At 37.5% G+C, this 16,971-nt stretch overlaps 1 protein-coding gene across 1 annotated transcript in view; it reads right to left on the reverse strand.

Moving 5' to 3' along the window:
- The window catches only part of LOC107727241 (double-strand break repair protein MRE11A-like), a 142,636-nt gene that overhangs the window by 123,706 nt on the left and 1,959 nt on the right, over positions 1-16,971 (reverse strand). The window contains exon 3 of the mRNA XM_016537046.1: positions 5,420-5,580. Within this exon, the coding sequence (XP_016392532.1) occupies positions 5,420-5,580 (161 nt within the window). The remainder of the gene's footprint in view (positions 1-5,419; positions 5,581-16,971) is intronic.

Here is a 16,971-nt window from a genome sequence, read left to right on the forward strand (position 1 = left end):
TCACATCACAGCTGATCTTCCAGAGTCACGTCACATCACAGCTGATCATCCAGAGTCACGTCACAGCTGATCATCCGGAGTCCTGTCACTTCCTGTCTGTTGCATTCAGATCCTCAAGGATTGTTCTTCAGTATCCCAGACTGGCATCCAGCATGGAGGACCCACTGCTGGTGTCGGCACGTGCAGCTGGTATCCCTAACCCCGAGGCGATGGCACCCGCTATAGCTTCTCCAGAGGTGGCGGCCCATGCTGCAGAACCTCCCGAGGTGGCGGTGCTCGCTTCAGCTCCTTGCGCGGTGGTGGCGCCCAGCAATGCACCTTCAGCCTGTCACGTCGCGGTCAAAGGAACCGTTAATGAACTCTACCTGTTTCCTGATGTTACTACTGTAGAACCTCCGTCCTGTCACGGCTATGGAAGCCGTCTGTGAACTCTCAGCCTTTTGTCCTGCTCTGAACCGGTCATGGAGACCCTTAATGAACTTTTGTCTGGTCGTGTCACCGATTAGGAACTCTTAGCGCAGTCTGCCACAACCAAGGAGGCCATATTACAACTTCCAACCATGCATGTAACTACCCCAGAGGCAGCACATGAACTTTATTTTTGCCCCAATTCAGCCGAGGAAGCGGTTTATGAACTCTCATCCCTGCCTGTCACTGCCATGGAGACCCTAAATGTCACGAATCCTGTCCATGGACTTCCGTTCGATCGCCACCAGAGGTCACCGTTCCTTTACATTGACTCTCACACTACACAAACTGTTGCATGTCATCCCGGATTACACATCCCATCATCCATTGCACTGATTGCACACAGCTGTAACCAATCACACATTCACTATATAACACCCACTCAGATCCTGCTCAAGTCGCCGAGTATTGTTTAGCGTATATCACGGTTTAGCTGATAGCTACCTTACGGAGTCTGCTTTAGTTTTCCTAGCCTTATCTTAGTCTTGCCTTGTCTGTTTTCTCGTGTTCAACTGACCCTCGCTTGTTTACCGGACTGCTCTTGCCTTGTCTTCTACATACCAGTTTGCCTTTGTCTGACCCATGCCTGTTTCTGACCACGCCTTTGTAAATAAAGCCTTGCACTTGGATCCGGACGTCTCACGTCTCGTTCGCCCCGTAACAGAATACTCGGCCAAACTAGGATCCAGCGGCTTCACCAAGGAACATTGGCCAGGTATGAATGCCGCAATTCTGCTGCTAGCACTCAAGCAGGGCACACGATCTGTATGTTAATAGACTTTTTCTGTGATGGTCTTAACCTGCCTTTAACCCTTTGGGGTCGACAAACGCGGATACGCGTTTTGTGGCATCTTCTCCTGATAACACCGAAAATAACTTAAATTACACTTTCAGTTTTGATCTTACAGATAAGAGCAATACATCAATCGAATCTGTAAATGGTCTACTTTTATTTTTATACATGCATAATAACAAAACTTTGTGCATTTATAAAATAAAGAAAACAAACAGGGTGCGCAGTCTGCCGCCTTGGTCTGCGTGATCTTCATTTAGAAACGCGTCATTAAAATGAACTGTAACTCAGCAAATACTCAACAAAGAGACATGAGAGATATATTTATAGAAAGCTTCACATGTCTACTTTTAAACTAAGCAAGTCTTATCGAAAGCAAATATTCTGTGATAAAGTAATCCATATGAAACCAACGCGATGTCCAGTCTTTCACGTCTCCCTTCATTATATCTAATGCGCCCACGCGCTGAGCGCGCTATAGATATTATAATCATCCACATGAAGCGCGCGGCGTGTAAACGCTGAGAGGAATAAGACAGAATTCACCACAAGAAGCGTTGGATTATCTCAGGAAAAAACAATGCAGCGGCTTGATCCAGCAGTGATCATAAACATGAGTAAGTCTTTTTTTATTAACCTACTTGTATTAGTTTTCACATAACTTGTACACATTTTACTAGTTAGACTTTCTCCAAACTATAATTCCTGACTAAATGTATAATCAAGTGAAACATTATGAAGTTTCATTCACAGCATCTAAATGTCACGATGCCAGGATGTTTTTTTTATGTTTTATAACAGACAGAAATACGATATAAAAGTAATAGGAGTTATAATGTTACTAGCCTAATGTCAGTAAGAATGATTAGTCAAAACTTTACTGTGATAGTATATTCTCGGTTCACGATTATAGCCGTATGTTTATAACTATAGTTTTTGGATTGAATAGGCCTACATACAAAGCATGCTTGTGTTTATGAATGTAACTAAGCTTCTGTTCATGAATATCTGCTCTGGTGTAAATATTTTGAATGTGTTATACCCGTGTCTTATGGAGTAATGACGCTAAAATGTTTGAAACTGTTTAAATTTTCGTTTGGGACTGTGGCTGCATCACCGGCATCTTGCACAAGAAAGGCAAATCCTGGAAAATCCTACTGAGTAAGTGCACAGTATAGTAATTGTAATTGTATTCCTAGAATATGTGGTAATATTATTTGTGGTGTTCAGAATCTTAGAGTAAGTGTGCATTCACTATTTGACAGATGTTACTTTCATTTGATTTAGTTTCTGCATGGTAAAATATGTTTGCTATGTGGTAATTGTGTTCTTTGTTTCGATAAATTAGTACTAGTATATTATTGTAGCCCAGTTTGTGCTGATTATGGTGCTACTAAACTTAGCCATTAAAATGTTTATTAGCAACTGAAAAAAGCACAAATGTCAGGACATGTCAAAACTTCTCCAGGGCCCAAAACACCCTCGGACCCCAGAGGGTTAAACCAGCCTTTAAAGTCAAGAGTGGTTCAAAAGGGATACCCATACTGTGCTGCACACTATTGACAATATTAAGCTGAAGCTTGACTTTGCAAAATTAAAATCGCAAATCAAATCGCAAATCGCAATGTGTAAAAAAAAAAAAATCGCAATTTGATATTTTGCCCAAATCGCACAGCCCTACAGGGTAATGATACCCATACTGTGCTGCACACTGAAGCTGAAGCTTGACTTTGCAAAATTAAAATTGCAAATCAAATCGCAATCACAATTATCTGTCAAAAAAAAATCGTAATTAGATATTTTCCCCAAATCGCACAACCCTATTACAAAGCCTTTTGGAGGTTTACAAGAAGACTTTGTATTTGTCATTTTAGATTAAGAAAACACGTGTTTGTAATAAGATGTGTTTGTAAGTAATTATTGTGCAGATCTTAATGTCAAGATATAGGACTTACGACTACACACATTGTAACTATGGGAAATATAATCCATTTTAACTTCAGTGGATACAATGTGTTCATTGTGTGTAATAAATCATCATACTTTTAAATGTTATAACCACAAATAAGTAGGTATTACAATGTATTATAACTCATGAGATGATACAACATATAATAAAGTTTTTTATGAGTCATTATGCATTCATTTATTCATAATTGTTATTGTGGTTTGAACTATTCCTGTAATGAGGTGAAAAAAAAAAAGTAATCAATGTCAAGGTGTCAAGACATAAGCAATGACAGTGTTTCTCATCAAGACATCACAAAAAATTTAAAAGGGGTGGTCAATCGCATTATTTTTCACATATTTTACCTTTATTCCACACCACTGTTTCCGTTCTCCTAAAAACGGTCTGTTGACTTCCTGTTTATATGAAGCCCCTGCCTCAGAAATACCCAATGGGCTCAGATTGGTTAGCTGGCCAAGTGTGCTGTGATTCGCTAACCGCCTAGTGCACGTTGTCCATAAACGTCACGCCCCTTACCATTACGGGTAGTTGCATGTGCTCCGGTGTATTGTAAACAATGGCGTCAACATTGCCTTATCAATTTGAGCCTGAATCAGACCCAGAGAATATTAGTGTAGAGCAGGGGTTTTCAACCTTTTAGGACATGCGCCCCCCCAAGTTTGTCTAATTTCACTCGCGCCCCCCCCCCATTACTGTATTCACACCGAATTACTTTAATAACATCAACATAACGCAAATATCCATTAAAGCTATTAAAGCAGGGAATGATTTTTCTTTTGCTCTTTTTGATTAACGTTTATATAAGAAATGCACGGATCCGTTATACTGATGTACATCTGATATTTTCTTTACTATTTACGTTCACTTAAAACAACCGACTGTGCTTACAAGGATACCTTGTCAAGACAGCCATTGGTATTCACCTGCTGTCTGAGAAGGCTATCTGTTTATGCACTTCCGATGTGTGCACGGTGCACATAGAAACGCTTTATCACAGCGCGTGCGTACCACACTGAGATGTCTTGGCCTTAAATGGCTTAAAATTACTTTGTTTAAACTGACAAGACTTAAAACACGTGAGAATGAAAAACTTTGAGGAAGCAGCACTGGCCTGATCGTTAAGATAGTTTTGGGGGGCTAAGGTGACAGATAGGGGTGCTGAAACCCACCTAAAAAGGGTTTAGAACCGCCCCTGGTATAGCGTGCGTAATTATACTGAAACATAAATATATAACCAGTTTACCTGATTCAATGTGATGGCTGAGCCTGTTTCTGAGATAACAACATGCCAATCCGTGGTTGGATTTCCGACACGGCTAACCGTAAATCATCTTACACTGTCAATAAGCGTGACTGATACTCGAGCCAAATCTGCTCTAACTGTCGACTAGCAGTGGGAGTCAGATTGCCCCCTAGTGGATGGCTAAAGATTTGCTAACTCATATTCATAAATCCTCAAGGGAATATCTCTGAATTAACTGATGCTCGCGCCCCCCTTGACAGGTGCTGGCACAGGTTGAAAACCCCTGGTGTAGAGGATCGAGCAGAACCTGTGCAAGGACGGATCTTACAGGATGGTATGTTTTTTTGTTTGTAGTTGTCTCATACTTTTTATATACGCTGTTATTTGTAAATGCTACTGCTGTTTATGTTATCTTTTGATATACGGGTTTATCTTTATTATAGCTTTAGTAGAACAGAATACACATTTGTGTTGTAGCATTTTTTTTTTTTTGAGTGATTGTTTAAAGGGGTCATATGACGTTGCTAAAAAGAACATTATTTTGTGTATTTGGTGTAGCTTGTAACACTCCAAAGAGAAAGGAAAATTTGAAATTGCATCATACGACCCCTTTAATTTATAACGGTAACACTCTACTACAAAAACTCATCTTCTCTAAAGCAGCCCAACATGGTCTCACCCCCTTTGTTGTGGGTTCCCAGGGGTAGGGTTTATGTAAATTTTAGGGTTTGTGATGTCACAAACCCAGGAAGAAGCTCATTGTAGTCCGTACCAGCCATTTGTTGTAAGCCTTAAAAGGCGAATTCTGTAAAAGAAAATATCTCCCTTTGCATTGAACTTTGAGCGTCATAACTTTGCAGATGTTGTTTATGCTCAAAAAGCAACATTACACACTAACTGATGTTAAAAAAGTGAAATCATAATCAAGGACCCCTTTAAGCCTTACTTGCTGTGGCTGAAATTGACAGCCTGATCACTTAGGATTTCAAAGATGATTGGCCGGTCACCCATGCAGTACTTCCTCATCACCTCTATGCAGCAGTGCATAGTCTTGCGAGATGGTTTATTGTCATGGAACAGATCCCCACCCAGCAAAACAAAGTCAACCTGAGAGAAAACGAGAGAAGCACTATAAAAAACAAATCTTATTAAATTTGACAGCTGATGGAGAAAATGCATAGTATGCCTACTGTACACTACAGTATACAGACATATGCATCTGTGCAGAAAGGCATCTATGATTTAGGGATGTTTGTGGTTCAGAATTCAGATTCCAATAGAATTCTTAAATTTGAATTTAACTGAGGCAGCAAACAGGATGCAGAATTTCAATTGGATTTTAAAGGCTGGAATACACTACACAACTTATTTATTTATTTTGAATTACAATTGTCTCACCAAAATGTTTGCACAAATATTTGTATTTGGGTTTTTACAATACATATTTAAGTAATTTTACAAAATAGGGCTTTACAAAATAACACTATTACACTTCTTTTTTATTCAACTATTCAGTTGCAGGATAATATTTATATTAAGAAAATACTTACAGAAATTTGTAAGTGTACTAGATGGTGCTATGGGTTAACTGTCTTTGTGCAATAGCCTATACCCTATGCACAATGATGCAAAGAAGTTTGCTTCAAACTTTAAATTAAATGCAATGTTTTCATAGGCAATGAGGTCTACTATCAGTGTCATTCAGTCTGGCCTTCATTTTACATTTGCACTTTTTCCCTGCCTGTTTGTTGTCATGGTTACGGTTATTATATGTCATTTCATTCAGCTGTGTTGCCACTAGGGTTGGGTATTGTTTGAATTTTATCGATTCCGATTCCACTTATCTATTCTGATTCTTATCATACTTATCAATTCCTAGTTTTGTTTCCAATAATGTAAAAACAAAAATAAAGTCAAAGATTTAGATATTTATTAACAAACATATTTATTCTGTGTATTTTTACAAAGCATTCGGTTGCAGCTGAATAAAATGAACAAAAAATCAGCATCCTACAGAACACTTAGGCAAGAGGAACTTTTAGCTATGGTTTTTAAAAAAATAATCACAGCAAAAAAAACGATTAATAAAATAAACTAATAGAAGACTAACATAATACATTTCAAGCATTAAAAGTAAACAGTCAGTAATAAAATAGGAACAAACAAATCAATGGACTACTTGCACAACTACTTCCGTGTTCTACTCAGTACAGCTCGGGAATTTCCGGTCAGCATTTAGCGAACCTACATACAGACCATTTCTCATGAGAAAGCAGATTATTACTACGTTTTAAGGCTGGCAATTCAAAAAAAAAATTATTCATATTCTCTGCATTAACATGTATTATCTTCAACCTGCTGAAATGTTCCTATGCATATATTTCTCTTCCAAATATGCATTCTGAATAATAAATACACTGAACAAAATTATAAACGCAACACTTTTGTTTTTGCCCCCATTTTTCATGAGCTGAACTCAAAGATCTAAGACTTTTTCTATGTACACAAAAGGCCTATTTCTCTCAAATATTGTTCACAAATCTGTCTAAATCTGTGTTAGTGAGCACTTCTCCTTTGCCAAGATAATCCATCCACCTCACAGGTGAGGCATATCAAGATGCTGATTAGACAACATGATTATTGCACAGGTGTGCCTTAAGGTGTAAATATATTTCCCCACTAACCTGCCGAGGTCCAGCGCTTGTCTTCAAATTGTTCTCTTACTGATATTTCATACCTGTTGAATTTACAGTTTTAAATTCATTTGACTGATAAAGACCCTTACAAAAAATAACCATGGTTTTACTATAGTAAAAGTGGTAACCATATTTTTTTTGTTTTTGTTTTTTTTGCGGTTTACCATTTGTATAACCAAATTTAAATACTATGGTTAAACTACGGTTAGTGTAGCAAAACCCGGGTTAATTTGTGGTTTATTATGGTTTCATTTGTAGTAAAACCACGGATAATTTTTGTAAGAGCAATATTGCTTGTGTGCGTTGGTGCTCCTATTCCAAAGTTTAAAATGGTTGAATGAATGTGTGGTAACTGCCTTAAAGAAATTGAACGATGTTAAACATTTAATAAATTTTAAACACTAAAGCGTTGACAGTGAGACTATTGAATATTCATATTTTGGCATTGCATACAGTGAAATGATTGTGAATGAAAAATGACACAGAATAGTGACTAACATATTTAATACAGATAAATAAAGGTTCATTCTGATCTTATTCATCAGATCTCACACATACTGCAGCATCACGATTACTAGTTTAGAGCACTGACACCCTGTGGCGAAACAATCACATATGTTTACGAGCCACTGCTTTATCAGATCAGATCAGCTTATGTTGGATTAAAACTTAAAGTTTGGTTGAGTTTGGAAAATTCTGCACACAGTCATCATCAGATTATCTCTTCTCCTGTCTCTGAAAATGTCCGGATTTTGAAATCATCCCACGGAATCTCATATTAATAGGCATTTAAGTCAACTAGTTGATTACGGCACATTGAAAATACACATAACCGGAAATAACCGAGTTGTATTATTTCAAAACGGAAGTGCGTCACGAGGCTCAGTGCAAGTAACTATCTCTCGTTTACAATATATTCAAAATTCTGCTGCAAGAATATTAACCCATACTAAACGATCTGCTCATATTACCCCTATCTTATTTAAACTCCATTGGCTTCCTGTATCATCTCGCATTACTTACAAAATTCTTCTGCTTACTTTTAAATCACTCGATGGTCTTGCTCCTCCTTATCTTTCTGATCTACTGTCTCCTTACATTCCACCTCGATCACTTCGATCTGCAGGGTGTGAACTTCTTACTGTACCTAGATTTCATCTATCTTCAATGGGTGGCAGGTCATTTTCAGTAATTGTACCTAAACTATGGAACTCTATACCACTGGCACTAAGGACAATAACCTCACTCTCTGTATTTAAATCACAACTCAAAACCTACTTGTTTACCCAATACTATCAGTCATAACATGTTCTTTAGACACTCTCCTCATCCTATACTACCAGCTATAATTCTCTCGGAGTATTTTCGTTCTGTGTATTTTTTTGTTGCATTTACTATTCTTTGTTTCTTATTGACACTACCCTTTTTCTGTTATTACTTATACTATGTTATGTATCTCTGTTTCCAGTACATAATTGTACCATGATATATAACTGCAATCATGTCTATCCACGGACTGGGCAAATGTCCACTTCATTTGATTAATTGATTGTGAAATGACTGTTTATGATTATGTGAATCGACTGTCTATTGTGTTACTGCTTTTGTACAGTGTCCTTGAGCTTAGGAAAGGCGCTATATAAATTAAACATATTTATTATTATTATTATTATTATTAGTATTATAAGTAGTCCATTAGCAATAGCTTTAATAAATAAAAAAATAAAAAATTCAGGTACAGAAATTGAAATCAAAAGTTTAAAAAAACTGCATAGTTTTCTTTTCTTTTAAATACAATACAGATTAATCATTAAAGTTACTAAAAAAAAGAAATTCAATCAAGATCACTGAATGATTTTACTTTGTTCTTTGATTAACATTAATGACAAGTCAGCGCACGTTTATTAGGCTGCTGTCTAAATCCTGATCTAAAAATACTGTTAAATATGCATTTTCTTTCTCATCTGTTTGCATTCACTTAAAGGGTTAGTTCACCCAAAAATGAAAATTGGCTTGTGTTTTACTCACCCTCGAAGCATCCTAGGTGTATATGACTTTCATCTTTCAGACGAATCCAGTCGGAGCTATATTAAAAATTGTCCTGGCTATTATGCGTTTTTGTAAGAAAAATATAAATTTTTAATGGACCATTTTTAATATAACTCCGACTGGATTCGTCTGAAAGAAGAAAGTCATATACACCTAGGATGCTTTGAGGGCGAGTAAAACACAAGCCAATTCAAATTTTTTGGTGAACTAACCCTTTAAGACAAAAAATGGCTGTCATTACGAGGATATACCGACGTAATTTTGTGCACATTAGTCGCAAAATGTGAAAGAAGTCAATTACAGCCTGGAACAACCTTTTCTGCAGTGGAAATGCACAGAACGGACATAGACAGGGAACCCGTGCCGGGACCATGGTTGTCCATGCTTGCGCTTCAGATGTATGCGCGGCATGCAAAACAGTGTGCTAGTTCTTTCCCTTCTTGCAATTAAATTGTTCAAAATCACATTAAAATGTGAACGCAGGAATCATTAAGCGGAATCTAAACGAATACCGAATATCAAATATCCAACCCTAGTTTCCACTAATCACCTCCTTTACACTGTGTACTTACATTAAGTTCTCTCAGTTTCAGTTCAGTTTGTCCTGTCTCGTCAATGTTATGTCTTTGTTGTTCTTAAACTACCCTGTGTTTGAATTGCCTGTGTGTTGGATTTAAGAAATATTCATCTTCTACTTTGTGCGTTTATATACAGCGCATTGTGACAGAAGAAGGACCCAGAAGTTATTTACTGTGGCAGTTTTTTTGTGTGTGCCTTTTTGTTTTTGTTTGTTTCCTTGTTTTTTGTTTCCCCTCCCTGCACAATGGATATACCCGCTGTTAAATTATTGTGCCTTGAGCAAGGAAACCGCTCCCTTGAAAAATTCCTCGACCTCGCCCATAAGTCACCCTTCTCGTATGACTGCCTCTGCACATTTTTGTTCGTTGGACTTAACACCACCACAAAGGCCCAGTTGTCCGGGGAGGGTCCTCGAGGGAGCTTCGCTCCCTTTGAGGAGTGGGTGCTGGTGTCCTGTGGATCACCGCTCACCATCGGAACTGAGGATGATGACACCAGTCCCACTCTCAACCCAGTGCCCAGCCAGAAACTATTAGTTTCTGACAATGAGCCTGCCGTGAGAGGTTTGGCATGACATGCAGTGGCACCGTCTCAATCTGTCCGGTGCGGGTAAATTAATTATAATGCTGAAGGTGAGGTACAATTCATATTTCCTTATTAAATAACTTAAGAGTAATTTGAAAACTTTCTGTGAGACATAATTTCACAAACAGTATGAGTGAATCACCACATGCTCTCTATCTTTCCCTCTCAAAATGTGCAAATGGCTTCAACTTAGGCCTGGGCGATAAAACGGTATTGATATTTATCGACGGTACACCTTCTTCGATATCGATGTTTTTAAATGCCGTCTGTGTGAATGGTGCTTCGGCTCTTTGAATTAAGCAATGCATAAATACATGATGCTGTTTTGTTCATAATTGTTTGTGCAATTTACGATATTATATTAGATTTTTATGAGTTAATTTAGACGTAATGCACGTTTTTATAGAGTTACTTCCCTGCGTTGACAATTTGAATGCACTGCATTATTTTGTTCATTGCGCACTCCTGTGGCCTCGGGAGACAATTAGACCTATACAATAAAGACCTATTTAATCTGCATATAAAACATTAGAAATTAGATATGTTTAATTTTTATTGTGTTTGATTGTTAAAACAAAAAATATTTGTTGTTTGTCTCAATAAATTGTGTTAATTATAAATACAGTGGTTAAAAAAAAAAAAAAAAAAAAATTCTAATGCTTTTTGTTTTCAAAAAATTTTATTAAAAAAAATGTCAATAATAATCGATACCGAACGATATGAAACATTATACCGTTGACAAATTTTTTAGCTATATCGCCCAGCCCTACTTCAACTTGCATTTCTTTTTAAATCATCCAGTGTTTAAACCATTCAGCGTCTCTCCTAGAGACGGTGCACTCATGCACACTCAAAGCACACACACATAAGGCCGCCTCACATACAGCTCACAAAATCAGACTTGTGCTGTGTGTAAGCTATTGTGCAGCAACTGCCCCATTGAAAAAACAAAAATGCACTATGTGATGAAACATTTAGGTGAGATAATTATATATTTTTGAAAAATTTCAAAAAAAAAAAAAAATCCCCCCACACCTCAATTTAAAAAATACCCCCACATGAGTTACCTAAGAGGAGAATTCACCCCATTTTCAAAAATTAAATTCGGACCCTGAATGAATGTCTGTAAAAATCCTGATTGGAGCATCACTATAAATAATACTACATGATAAAAAGAAGGCTTCAAAAAGATTGGTATCAGTGATCGTACCGGCAGATACTGCTTCCTGTTATACGGTTTCTGTGATCGGCTCCAAAAATCCTGATCGGAGCACCCTTAATTAGAATGTAATGAAACGTAATAGCAGCCTATATAATTCAAATGAATTTCAATAAATAAAAACATTGTAAAAAAAAAAAAAAAACACATTATTTGTTATTTGAGGAATTTTCCACCGCAAGTATATTTCAAATCTGTGGGAAGCACTGGCCAGTCACCTTGAAGTCGTGCATCTTTGAAAGAAGAGCCATTCATTCACTTCGTGAGAGTAACCAGTCTTTATAGCTCCTCGATAGAACCAAGACTTATATAAAAGACAAAATAACCCTTAAAGTTAAAGACAATCACATTTTGTTGCTTTGCAGCCTGAAATGAAGACGGACACAGTTTTTGTTTTATCCAGCTATATTTACTCAGTGCAACTTATAACATCCAAGTGGAAGATATAACACCAACATGTCATAAAATAAAATAAAAAAAACCCAATCACTGAGTTTTCACCTTTTGCTTTAGTTACCGCCTTTAGTCTGTTGGGATATGTCTCTACTAACTTTTAGCACTCTTCTTTGCAGAACTGCTCAAGCTCAGTTAAAGGGTTAGTTCACCCCAAAATGAAAATTCTGTCATTAATTATTTACCCTCATGTCGTTTCAAACCCGTAAGCAGGGTTCCCACTCTTTCATGAACACCAGATTCAAAGACTTAAGGACTTTTTAAAGCACCATTTATTTTATATCAAGCACCTATCAAATTCACACCCCAGAATATTTAGTGTCATGAAAGACCTTACAGTACTTAACATTTCACTTACACTTAACCTTTACATAAAAAATTTCAGAGTAATAATGTTTTGAATGTGTAGGTTTCATAAATTTAGACCGTTTTGAGCAGTTGAGTTCAAAGGAATTTAATGAAATCCATTGAAGTCAGTACTGGTAATATTCAAATTAAATTTCTAAAATATTGATAAAATATGCATCAAACAGATTTTTGCTGTAGTTCTTGTACAAGATTTAAATTTGAAAGAATCTCTCAATTTTTAAATTAATAAAAAGTGGTTAAATGTGTCAGGGTCTGGCGGCTGGTGTTCTCCCTCTCACCACCAGAGGTCGCCTTTTCCCATCCTCCCGGACTCCTTTTCCGTTACCTTGACTCCACACACACACACTCACACACACAGCTGTTGCCCATCCTGAACTCCGTTACCTTGACTCCACACACCTGTGCACACACTCACTCACACACAGCTAGCTTTAAAAATAGCCCTCTCATCCTGAGGGCTATTTATGCGCCTTCCCCACGCACGTCTGGGCGGTTTATTAATTGTGGTTTTGTGGATTGACGCAGCCAGAGGTGGCCGCATTGCGTCAGATTCCTGTATCTGTTCTAAGCCTGTGTTTCAGAGTCTTAGCTCTGTTTGTTTTCTGTTAATAAAAAATACTGATCAAAAATTTGCCTTCCTAATACGAGGTGACATTTGACTCAAAGTGACTTAAAGGGGTATTTTCTTTTTACCTTTGTAATGGCATCTTTTTCATCTATGTCAAATTAAAAAATGTATGTTTATAAGTCACTGAATCATTAATTCAATTGATTCGTTCGAATGGCTGATTACTTTACGCTACTTTTATGAATGGGTAATCATGAATCACTGACTCACTAGATTCGTTCAAAAATGCACTTTCATTGAATGAATGAAACTCAGCTGTTTGCTTTTAGAGATGCGAAGTGGCTAAGCTGTTACTTAATTTGGAACTATTTTCGTTAAAGAAATGGAGCAAAATCAGGCAGTCAGTGTTTATTGAACTGTTGTAATAAAGGTGCAGTGTGTAAATTTTAGCGGCATTTAGCGGTGAGGTTGCCGTTGCAGTAAGTTTTGGGAGTTCATTTTTAGTCCATCTCCTATCCTGAAAAGTCTGTCTTGCAGAGACTGACAAAAATGAGCTCCTAAAACTTACTGCCAGATTCTGGAAGATAAATTCTTCAAACAGTGGTACAAGAGGATATGGTGCTGGTCCTTCAAGAGCCACTCTCAACTTATCTGTCCATAAAGCATATAAAAATAGTCTTCATGTATTTCACAACACTTCAGAATGTTATTCTTATTAAGTAGGGGTCATTTTTAAGGATTTTTTACCCAAGCAAAGTCTTTGAAAACCTGTCACCTTGTAATTCTGGATACTCAAGGTTGCAGTTCTGGAAAATAGTCATCCCTATGTTGTCACTGAGAAGCTGCAGCCGTGGCCGGGAATGAGTTTTGGTGTGCCGGCAGAACAACAACAATGCGCTACATGTTTCTTTTCCCCTAATTTTTTTTCCGATTGACGGAAATCTGTCGTAGCGATGAAAAACTTTAATCCCTGCATAAATTTTATTTCAAATTTAATTCAAGCACTTTCAAGGACCTATGTTTGTCTTCAAGTACTTTCCAGGCCTTGAATCCATATGTCTGAAATTCAAGTACTTTCAAGCACTTTCAAGAAGCGTGGGAACCCTGCGTAAGACCTTCGTTCATCTTCGGAACACGAATTAAAGGGTTAGTTCACCCAAAAATGAAAATTCTGTCATTAATTACTCACCCTCGTGTTGTTCGAAAACCCGTAAGACCTTCGTTCATCTTCGGAACACAATTTAAGATATTTTTGATGAAATATGAGGGCTCTCTGACCCTCCCATAGACAGCAAGGTAACTACCACGTTCAAGGTCCAGAAAAGTACCAAGATGATCGACAAAGTAGTCCGTGTGACATCAGTGGTTCAACTGTAAAGTTTCGAAGCTACGAGAATACTTTTTTGTGCAAAGAAAACAAAAATAACGACTTTATTCCACATGTTTGTCTCTACTGGGTCACTTTGGACGTGCGTTCACGACTTGTGGCGGCGCTGACCCAGATCCGGCGTAATGACATCATCACGCCAGATCTGGGTCAGTGCCGGCGTCGCCACACGCTCGCATCATGGTACTGTCGTGAACGCGCGTTTTATCCAGATATCTCATAATATTTTGGTACTTTTCTGGACCTTAAACGTGGTAGTTACCTTGCTGTCTATAGGAGGGTCAGAGAGCCCTCATATTTCATCAAAAATATCTTAAATTGTGTTCCAAAGATGAACGAAGGTCTTACGGGTTTTCGAACAACACGAGGGTGAGTAATTAATGACAGAATTTTCATTTTTGGGTGAACTAACCCTTTAAACTTTTTAAAAATTAATAACAATGTTTCTTGAGCACCAAAAACATTAAAAAAGCTTTTGAACTCCAAGCTTTGACTCCAATTTTTGAACTGAAAAAATAGTGTTCCGAAGATGAACGAAGGTCTTACGGGTTTGGAACGACATGAGGGTGAGTAATTAATGACAGAATTTTCATTTTGGGGTGCACTAACCCTTTAACTGAGCTTGAGCAGTTCTGCAAAGAAGAGTGGTAAAAGTTAGTAGAGACATATCCCAGAGAGCCCTCAGATTTCATCAAAAATATCTTAAATTGTGTTCCGAAGATGAACGAAGGTCTTACGGGTTTGGAAAGACATGAGGGTGAGTAATTAAAGACAGAATTTTCATTTTTGGGTGAACTAACCCTTTAATTCGTGTTCCGAAGATGAACGAAGGTCTTACGGGTTTGGAAAGACATGAGGGTGAGTAATTAAAGACAGAATTTTCATTTTTGGGTGAACTAACCCTTTAATTCGTGTTCCGAAGATGAACGAAGGTCTTACGGGTTTGGAAAGACATGAGGGTGAGTAATTAAAGACAGAATTTTCATTTTTGGGTGAACTAACCCTTTAATTCGTGTTCCGAAGATGAACGAAGGTCTTACGGGTTTGGAACGACATGAGGGTGAGTAATTAATGACAGAATTTTCAGAAATGACAGGCGTCCACAACTTTATCTGGAGATCTTTTGACAGTGCCTTGTCACCCATAGTTGATTGTTTGCTTCAGTTGCACTATCAAGGACTGAAATGCTCCAGGAAAGCTCTTTTCATGCTGAGCTACTCAAAATGATCACAGCTGATCACAGTTGAAAGTCAAATGGCTTTGTGTGCTATTGAGAAGGTGATTAGTTACACCTAATTGAGTTCACAAGTGATTTTTAGGAGGGGGTGATCCTTTTTCCAACTCAGTGATTCTGTTTGTTTGTTTTTTCCCCCTGACATTTTGGTTTCATATCTTTTACTTGGATTTTATAAGCAAGTAAATACAGCTGGATAACACAGAAACTGAGACCGTCTTCATTTTCAGGCTGCAAAGCAACAAAATGTAATTATTTTAAATGGGGGTGATTCTTTTCTATACCCACTGTATTTGTGAATTAAATTATTTAACTTTTTTAACTTTTTCAATGGGAGTGAAATTAAACTGTTTGAATCTGAAGATGCTGTTGTGTTGTCTGTCTTCCCTCTTCCACTCCACTCCACAGCTTTACCATGCCCACTTTTGTAGCATTTTTAAAAATTGTGGTAAGCACTAACTGGTGCAGTTTACGTGTCTATTTGTAACATGCATAGTCGGGTGTACTGTGGTGTGATGTCCGTCGTGCTAATTGGATGCAGACAGGAGATTTTTGTCTGTCACTGAACACGCATGTACAACAATCTTTAAAGTCAGCATGAAATGAAATTTCTATTTTCTAAATGCACATTACATCTTGTGAACAATTCATCCATGAACATATTTTTTGACCTTTTAATCTTTAAACAAAATATCTTATCTCAATCTTCTGGTAAAATGATAGACTTCTCTCTGGTGAGATATGCAGGACTTTTCCAATAATTTAATCTAATTTAATAACCCTGCAGGCTTGCGTTGATCCACTTTTTAAATTGAATTTTTTTTTCTTTTTCATAAATTGTTACACTCGCATACACGCTACAATATGAAAGAAAGGATCGGTCACGACTTCAGTTTTATTGCAACTTTAAATCCTTGATTTCAAAATATGCTGCACTATATAGTTGGGCGCTGTCATATTCATGTAATATTTAATTTTACACATATTTTGACATATTTACACGTAGACATATACACATTTTAGACATATTTTGATGCTTGCATATAGAACAATTAATGTGTTTGTGTACCTAAAATGGTCTTTAAGCAAAATATGATTCCCAATGCACACAGACCTACCAGATCACTAACTGCACTGTTGGGTACAATGTTTTCCTTTCTAGTCATGACTAAAAAACGTACTCGGTTACCAACGTAACCTCGGTTCCCTGAGATACGGGAACGAGTACTGCGTCTTGCTAGACACATATGGGAAAAAAGCCTTTTTTCTCCTGAACTGAAGCCTTTTCATTCACGCAGTGAAACTGCACGGCCATTGGTTCGTGCAGTGTATTAAAAACGAACCAATGGCTAGGCAGCG

This window comes from Sinocyclocheilus rhinocerous, unplaced genomic scaffold (assembly GCF_001515625.1).
Source record: "Sinocyclocheilus rhinocerous isolate Xijiao unplaced genomic scaffold, SAMN03320098_v1.1 scaffold1088, whole genome shotgun sequence".
Taxonomy (NCBI): Eukaryota; Metazoa; Chordata; class Actinopteri; order Cypriniformes; family Cyprinidae; genus Sinocyclocheilus; species Sinocyclocheilus rhinocerous.